At 40.6% G+C, this 8,239-nt stretch overlaps 1 protein-coding gene across 2 annotated transcripts in view; it reads right to left on the bottom strand.

Annotated features, from left to right (window-relative positions):
* Nucleotides 1–8,023, bottom strand: part of LOC119276040 (callose synthase 7-like) — a 25,871-nt gene extending 17,848 nt beyond the window's left edge. Inside the window, exons 1-17 of one of the 2 annotated variants that reach the window (XM_037556994.1) lie at nt 7,675–8,023; nt 7,489–7,589; nt 7,282–7,394; nt 7,119–7,203; nt 6,901–7,011; nt 6,663–6,806; nt 6,145–6,249; nt 5,917–6,008; nt 5,711–5,834; nt 4,738–4,869; nt 4,576–4,652; nt 4,380–4,470; nt 2,638–2,760; nt 2,445–2,562; nt 1,926–2,257; nt 1,791–1,843; nt 1,653–1,713 (exon numbers count right to left, since the gene is read on the bottom strand). In XM_037556994.1, coding sequence (XP_037412891.1) covers nt 1,653–1,713; nt 1,791–1,843; nt 1,926–2,257; nt 2,445–2,562; nt 2,638–2,760; nt 4,380–4,470; nt 4,576–4,652; nt 4,738–4,869; nt 5,711–5,834; nt 5,917–6,008; nt 6,145–6,249; nt 6,663–6,806; nt 6,901–7,011; nt 7,119–7,203; nt 7,282–7,394; nt 7,489–7,589; nt 7,675–7,897 — 2,085 coding nt within the window. In that variant the 5' untranslated portion in view covers nt 7,898–8,023. Of the gene's footprint in view, nt 1–1,652; nt 1,714–1,790; nt 1,844–1,925; nt 2,258–2,444; nt 2,563–2,637; nt 2,761–4,379; nt 4,471–4,575; nt 4,653–4,737; nt 4,870–5,431; nt 5,492–5,710; nt 5,835–5,916; nt 6,009–6,144; nt 6,250–6,662; nt 6,807–6,900; nt 7,012–7,118; nt 7,204–7,281; nt 7,395–7,488; nt 7,590–7,674 lie in introns of those variants that run through there. The other variant, XM_037556995.1, reaches the window with a different exon arrangement.
* Between the last annotated feature and the right edge of the window lie 216 nt (nt 8,024–8,239).

Here is an 8,239-nt window from a genome sequence, read left to right as displayed (position 1 = left end):
GACGAAGCGTTTTGGGCCTGAGACTTTTCTGGGACTTGCTTTAGGGGAAGGCAGGCGCAGCTGCTCCCTTATCATCAAAGGGGAAACTGCCCTGGCCATGCCGACTGGCACAGCCCTGCTACCGTCACCTGCCGCGGCGACGTCACCCACGTGATGGGCACGGAAACCCGCGTCATACGGCCTCCTCGGGAGGCCTCGCGGGAGGGCGCCTCGCGAGGAGGGCCTCGTGAGGCCGCCTGCTTCTGATGGTGGTACTTGGTGAAGTCCTTCAATGAGAGGGTCCTCGCAGGGCGCGGCCTCGCGAGGTAGCTGGCTTCGCGGCGCCGACGGTTGGGCCTCCTCTTGAGTTGGGCCGTTCCTAGGCCGTAGGCAGATGGCCCGTGGTACCCTGGTTCCCACTGGGCCGACAGCAACTTTCAGTTTTCATTCTAGTTTTGCCTCTAAGGGTCGAGTGCACTGCATGGACTATTTTCTAAACAACATGTTCCTCCGCAAGGATGTGGCATAGCTAGAGGCATCATTGACTCTTATACCAAATCGTCTTGAACGCCATGATACACAGTGCAACCAAACTTTAGCTAGACGCACTGGTGACAGCAATAACAACATCACAGCAGGGATGGGAGGGTGGGTGGTGATACCGAAAAGGGGAGAAAATGTCCACTTGGGGACAACAAGGAAAGAAGTAATGTCGAGCAGCTGAGGTAGGAACTCGTGGTGGGATTACTTGCTTGCAATCTTGCGTTGAAGGAGCCCACTGGCTGAAGAAGAACCTCACTACATGAAAATATTGAGTGGCAAAGCACTTCAATAGTGATAAAAGAACTATCATTGTTGTAACTTTTGGTGTTCTTTTAATAGATATAATTTGAAAAGATTAAGTGTGTGTGCATGTTAAGAGTATAACTTAGGAAGTGTATATCATGTTTTTGCAGAACAGTAGAAGAGCCCATTAGGCCCATGTAGGTGTGTGTGTATCTCCTCAGAGAAACAGAGGAAAGTGATTTGGCTAGGAAAAAAGGGTTCCTACTATGCCCACGTTTGAGGCGAGAGTGCCTGCACATGTGTGTGGAGGGGGTGAAGTTTATGTGGATTGCCCAAACCTCTCCATCGGTTAGGACTTTTGGGTGAACTTGTTGTGAAACGTTATATGGCATCGGATCCAGAGGTCACTCATGTCACCACTCTCACTATCTACGCATCAATATATCTCGGCTCGTACAACATGTTCATTTTGCAACCGATTATTTCGCAGATAGGGAAAAGCAATGTGTATTGTGAAAGTAGAACATTACAGAGTGTAAGTAGAACATTACAGAAAATTGTATTGTGAAACAATTTTTAACTCTAAATCCGAGGAACTATTTGTATCTAACCAATCTAAAAAAATCCCTAAAAAGACAATCTAAAATTTTAATTAATTAGTGATAAAAAAAATAAAGAAGTTTGACAGCTGACTTTCTAAGAGGACAAATCTATTTTCAAACGGATGGAACACAAAATTAAGTAGTGTGTAAAATAAACTAAAACTGGTGGATTAATTTGAGCAAATACTAACCAATAAAACATAAATTTGCTTATGGAAACAGTAACAGATCTAGTGTGATACTTAAACTAGAAATACGTTATTACAGTGCCTAGATTGTACCAACCTCAACATAATAACTGAAGGCGAGCTTGCATATAAGCAATAGAGTCCAGAATGTCGTGTACCTATTTTATGAAGAAAAACATTAAGTGTTAGGAAAAGAGAGAGAGAGAGAGAGAGAGAGAGAGAGAGAGAGACTTACTTAAGAAGTGAACATGTGTCCTCATACATGCCTCGGGCGACATATAATTTTGGCTGATAAGTAAAAAACATATGAGAACCAAAGACTACAATCAATTCTACTAAGAAGTCATGTAGATAGATCTAATCAATGTACCTGCGTCCACCACAAAAGAAATCTAACAATGCGAGAATTTGAACGCTCTAATGCCCTTCGCATTGGTAGAAATATGAAAAACAAGGCACTGAAAATGTTCGGCAGCATGTAAAGAGCAACTGCAAAATTATATATCGATTGACTCTGAAAATTTCCAATCCAATTGCTGAAGAACTTGATAAGGCCTGTGGGATTTTGGATGGAACTGGAGTACGTCACTGGAAGAATTATCAACCAGCCAATAGCTACAACAAATTTCAGAACATGCCGTATCATCTGTGAGCACACCAGGCTCCTCCAAGCCTTCCAGTTAAGAACTATCTCAAGTGTGGCTGAAAAAGTTTAAGAGACCAGTTTTAGAAACTGTGCAGCATTCGAATCAGTAAGAAAAGCCAAAGTAGTTTCAAATTCTACTCAGATGCCAAAAGGTAATTAAGCAAGGACTCCTTAAAACTGGGAAAACAACTAAGCAAGGTTACAAGATTCACAAAGTTCCTGAGACCAAAAGTGCATCCGTACCCTGAAGGAAGTTTAGAAATGCAGCTGTTATGAATATTGTCATAACATTTCTGAAAACAGCTGGCTCGAATATAGCAGAAAGTGATCCAGAAGGGCCCCATGCAATAATTACCATGGCCTAAAAGGAAGAAAAAACACATGATATAGCAAATGAAGAAACATGACATCTTTCAATTAATGATTAAGTCCATACCTGGAAAGCTAATATGAAAAAGGCCCACATTCGATCAAAACTTCTGAAGAGATGCAAAAATGTACGAACTTCAACAAAATTTGTTTTGGACATCCTCCGTCTGCTCATCGAATGATCGTGCCGCTGCGCATTGCATACATTTAAAGTTAGTTCCATTATATTACCAAATGTACTTAACTTGATCAAACTGCTTTTAGAAATACACATACAATACACTGAATACAAATGAGTACATGTCCCATTGGAAGTCTAGATTACACGTATGTTCCTTGAAAAGAAAGGAAAATATGTCATGTGGGCCAGCAATACCGTCAGCACCCTAAGCACAAGGGGGATGTTGCAGCATCTCAGGCCCAGATGGGTGCAGATGAGCACCAGGCTTACTGCTTAGAAACAAGCCATTTATACCAAGTTGGTGCTTTCCTCTCAAGTCAAGTAAGTTCTTCAGATTGATTGCTTAGACTGAGTTTGTTAGATCAACTTAATAGGGCCGGCTCCTTAGAAACAAGCCATTTATACCAAGTTGGTGCTTTCCTCTCAAGTCAAGTAAGTTCTTCAGATTGATTGCTTAGACTGAGTTTGTTAGATCAACTTAATAGGGCCGGCTCCTACTCTCCCCAGCTTGTATCGGACCTTCTACCTTTTCACTGCCGCGCTGTCTTCAGCTTGTATCATACGTATTTAAGGGCTTTATATTTAAAGCCGGGCGGAAGTGTACTTTCTACAGAAATAGGGTCAGCTCCTATATGAAGGATGACATGATTGGAAAATGTAAAGGTGTATCCCTTTTGGGTCCATCAAGAAATAAACGGAAACAGAGATTAATATGATTGTGTCCATAATCCCTATTTCTACCTCTGTAGCCATTACGGCACAGCGCAGACCCAAGGGTGTGCAGCCACATGCTCCCTTCTCCCACTATTACTTTATCCAATCCATAGTCTGATGAAGTAGAACATGATTTCCCTTCAGTTCATTTTGTATGAACAGCTCTCAGCTCTCTCCCATCACTGTACTAAATTTGCATATGCTCAGTAGTAATATTGCATGTTACATTGGCTTACATCACCCCAATGAGTGAAAAGAATATGTGAAATTACAATCATTCTTGAAAAAAAAAATTATAAAATCAACTGCATAACCAAGGTTTTTGCATCCTTGCCTCTTCTTCACTATCCATTGCTAGTTTGTATCTACTATTAAACATTTCACTTCCTTGTACTCATTTCATTGCTATACTTTGGAACAACAGGTTTTGTGTTTCCTTATATTTCATTTAGCCGCTAATATTTTTGTACATATCATCATTTCATGTTCACCTTTTATTTTTTCCCTGGAACTGTTTGAGACTTTGAGGAACCACAAAAAACAATGATACTATTGTCTACTTTTAGCAATATTAAACAAACCTTCAAAGTAAACTACATTTAACCATGCAGTGGATAAATTTCTGTTCATGATTTCTTCAATTCAGAACCACCATGCAAGAAAATTTGTTCCAATTATACCACTAAAAGGTGTTGCTAGTTCCTCATCTACCATTTTCTGTTGGTTGACTGTTAAGTGAAGATCTTCAACTTCTCATGGTCATGTACTTTAGTCTCACCATATTCGATAGAATAGAATCAGTGAATAAATATATTAAACTAAAACCGCTAAGAATTTTAACAAATTAATGATGTCTGATATGATAATAAATAGTATCTCTTGCACAAAAAATATGCAAAGGATTATCCAGAAACCTCAATGTCATTTTTAGTTTTCGTAGGATCTGCAAAAAAGTCAGAGGCTGGATCCATTGGCCATCCAAGTTGTTTGAAGCATTTCTTCGACCTGAATGTGCGAAGGTTTAAGACAAAAACAGTGACCAGTAAGAAATGCTTTCTTAGAACCTACTGATAGGCAAAGCACAAAGATGAACTATTAAAAGCAACTTACCAAAAATATTCATTCAGGTCATCATAGTTCCTCCACTTCGAGTGGCTCACAGTACCACGCTTACTCATTGCAGCTTCCTTTTGCATCAAATGAACATTAAACGGATAAGAATAAGAAATAACATTTTGCAACGAACATTATACAAGATATCCGAGTGCATACATTATGAATAACATTGTAGATTGGTTGGATAACCAACTGTAGAAATGCATCATCACTCCCCTCTCGCCGGAAGGGTGGGTCAAACGACTCTTCTCGTCTATCAGATATTATGTCATATAAATCCCTTGCCATCTATCATGAATTTAAGGTGAAAAAGATTGGTCAAGAAGTCAGTGTATGTTTAGAACATGCCCAGAACGTTAGCTCGGGATCTGTTTAGAGAGAATTGTGAAACTCTAACAGAAGTGTTGCATGCAGACCCATTTATAAAGTATATCTAAAAATTCTCATTTCATAACAAAAAATAATACAAATGCCATAAAAACATTGAAGAAGAAAAAAAAAGACAATTATATTATTTGCCAAGACATCTATTATTTTGTACTTCAACCTTACATAATTTGCTTGGAGTTCATGCTCATACATAAGCAGTTAATGTGTTCCATGCAGTACACCATTTTATTCGCGGTAAAAAGTTTGTTCTTTCTGGTGTGCTAAAAATGTAGAGTCCTCAACTTACAGAAACAAACATAGCAGAACTGTGCTTAGTGTGGTATAGGTATTGAGTGAAATTATTAGCCCATGACAAGTGTCTCCCTAGTAAACCCTCATCATGTGCATTTCCCAATACTCGTGTTCTACATGTAGTCTCTCTTTTCATGGGTGATAACCAACCAGAATACATTATGCATACCTCAGAAGTCAGATGGCGACTTAGTCAACCTTTGTTGGTCATTTCAACTCTGTTATAAGGTGTTTTGGCCTAGTAGCTTTCCCTTATATAATAATATGATGACTGTGTGCATCCTAGGGTGCAAAGACCAGAAGGTATAACCTTCCTTTTCGGAGAAAAAAGATTCTATTTCTTTGTTACACGATTATATAATCACTGCTATATGAACAGGTATATAGATATATATATATATATATCAAAAGCAGATATCTCGGACGTAAGAACAAGATTGTCACTTACATGGTGGAAGATATAACAAAGGCATTCAGGCATAAAGCGAACATTAGAAGCTTCACCCCAAATCAGCAAATATAACCCGATGTAAAGAAGCTCTGGTTGTTGTGTGGAGGCATCATGTGGAATTCTGCGCGAAAATCATTTACAGTTAACGAGGAAACGAGGATAACTTTGAGCATCAGGTGTGCAACAAAATGCTATATTATTACTTGATGTTTGACTCCAAATGCAGATACCGACACCATGAAATGTAGTTTTGAAAGACTTTTTTCATCAAGTGATCCACTGTATCACGCTGTATCTGCAAGTCATATTAGAAGCTCGTGAATCAGTTTAACATGGACACTAGTAGAAGCGGAACACCACTTGCAAAAGGGCTCTGCCAAGTTGAGTTGATCCAGCATTACTGACAAAAACTAGTTCACAGAAATATTTACCATGTGATTTTGTCTTTCACCCTGGTGGAGATTGCCACTTCCTCTCATATCTATGTTAGCAAGCAGCAAAATCAAATGCTCCTTTTGGTTTTCCACGTTACCTTTCTACAATAATAAAGCAAAACATAGTATGAAATCCTAAACAGATAACAGAACACCTTGGTGCCTGACCACCCAACACAAAACCACCATATTACTTTTTGACTAGAGAGTAGTGTATAAATCCGCAACTCCAGTGACTAGAGAACAGCTTGCATGATTCATGAACGTTTGTGAACAAATTTTATATGTGATTGATGTGCCTAAAAGATTCATGTGCGTACTATAAACCCACAATGTATTTTCCATTAGCATAACATAAGCATTAACTATGTGAGTTCCATGCGAAACCAATTGGTCAAACTAATAAATTTTGCCAGCTGGTCACTTGAAGTGATTTAGAAAAACAAAATTCTAAAGGATGCAAGATTTTGATCATATAGTCCAGAATATAAATTCAAGTATTGGTTAGTATCCACCTGAAATCCAAATGTTTGCCAGAGCCAATCAAGCAAGTCACGAACAATAGGTCCATCATCTATCCCTTGAGGCCCGTTAGTCGTATCTGGCCTTGGCGTTGGAAGATTGTTTATCTTGCGAAGAAGGGCCACTGCTGCTTTTATCTGCAATTTTCACACACAAGAAAATCAATCATTCATAGTAAATGTTGTACTAAATAAAGCAGTTGAAACAAAGTTTTATGGTATATAACCTAACCTCAGGTATTTCCATTACAGGTTGTGTGGGACCAGAAATATTAAGGGGCAAAATGTTGTAATGTGAGAAGGAAGCTTTCTCCTTCTCAACACCTTTAGCATACTGGTCATACTGCAAGACATGTATTAATTCCAAGTTATAATGTTTCATGATGTGGAAAAATGTGATGAAGATAAAACAATTATGTTGCAATTATTTGCAGTTGCTAGATGTCGAACCTCGGAGTTAGGCTTGTCAGGTGTCACAGTTTTTAACACATCATATAGGACAGATGCAATCTGATAGTATCTAGCCATCTCATCCCTGTATGTTATGCATAGAGAAAGGGTTAACAGAGCTTAAGGGTGACCTCTTATATTTAAAAAAAATGCTGCGGCTTACGGCTTTCTCGTTTGAAGACCCTCCTCAAGATATTTTTTACAATAGTGTTCATAGAACCTCTGAATCTCTTTTGCATCAGTTGATGCAAGCCTGCGTTGTGTATCTTTTTCATCCTGTGAAATAACAAACATGAAAGATGTAATGTATTGTACTAGTTTCAAAGCAATCGACAATTAGGGTGAATATGAATGATAGGTTCATTCATACCTTTTCCAGCCTATGCAAGAGATAGGTTTTGAACTGCCGGACTCCACGGCCACTTGAGTTTGGATCCATGGTGTGCGCCTTCTCGAATGCAGTAAAACGGCCTTGTGGAGCAGGCAGGCAGGCAGGTCGGAGTAAGAATAGGTGAACTAAGTCAAGTGTGAAGAAAGTGCTAGTGGTAGTACTGACAGAGGTATGCGACGCGCGGGTTTTCGTCCTCGATCTCGTTGGCCGCACGGAGAATGGGCACGATGGGCGCGAGGGAGGATGGCACGAGCTCGCTCTCTATGATGGGTCCTTCCTCCTCGCCGGAGTATCCATCCGTCCTCATGGTGATTGCCCGCGAGATGTTACGCCTACCCATGGAGGGCTGGCGCTGCGGCGCCGACGGGCCGCCGCTGGACATGGACATAGCTCCCTCCCCGACGCTGCGGTTGCGATGATCGAATAGAGCGAGAGTGGTGTGGTGGTGGCGCTGGCGGTGGCGATGAGGGAGAAGGGAAGAGAAGGGGGCAGAGGGGGATGCATCGTTATTGTCTTAAGAGAGTCGAGGGGAAGTGCGATGCTGAGGGAGTTGCTTTTTCGCTTTGTGGCTTTGGGGCGGGCTTTTTCTTTCGGGCGGGGGCGGGGCGGGGCTGGTGGAGATGTTGGGGATGGCCGACGAGGGAAGCAAAGGAATTGTCTTGGCTTTTTCGTGTCGTCTCCCTGCTTTTTAAACTTTTGTGCTCTTTCTCTCTTATTAATTGCTCACCTC

This window comes from Triticum dicoccoides, chromosome 3B, assembly GCF_002162155.2.
Source record: "Triticum dicoccoides isolate Atlit2015 ecotype Zavitan chromosome 3B, WEW_v2.0, whole genome shotgun sequence".
Classification (NCBI taxonomy): Eukaryota; Viridiplantae; Streptophyta; class Magnoliopsida; order Poales; family Poaceae; genus Triticum; species Triticum dicoccoides.
The sequence above is the reverse complement of the archived record's forward strand: the minus strand, read 5'-3'. Positions and strand labels throughout refer to the sequence as shown.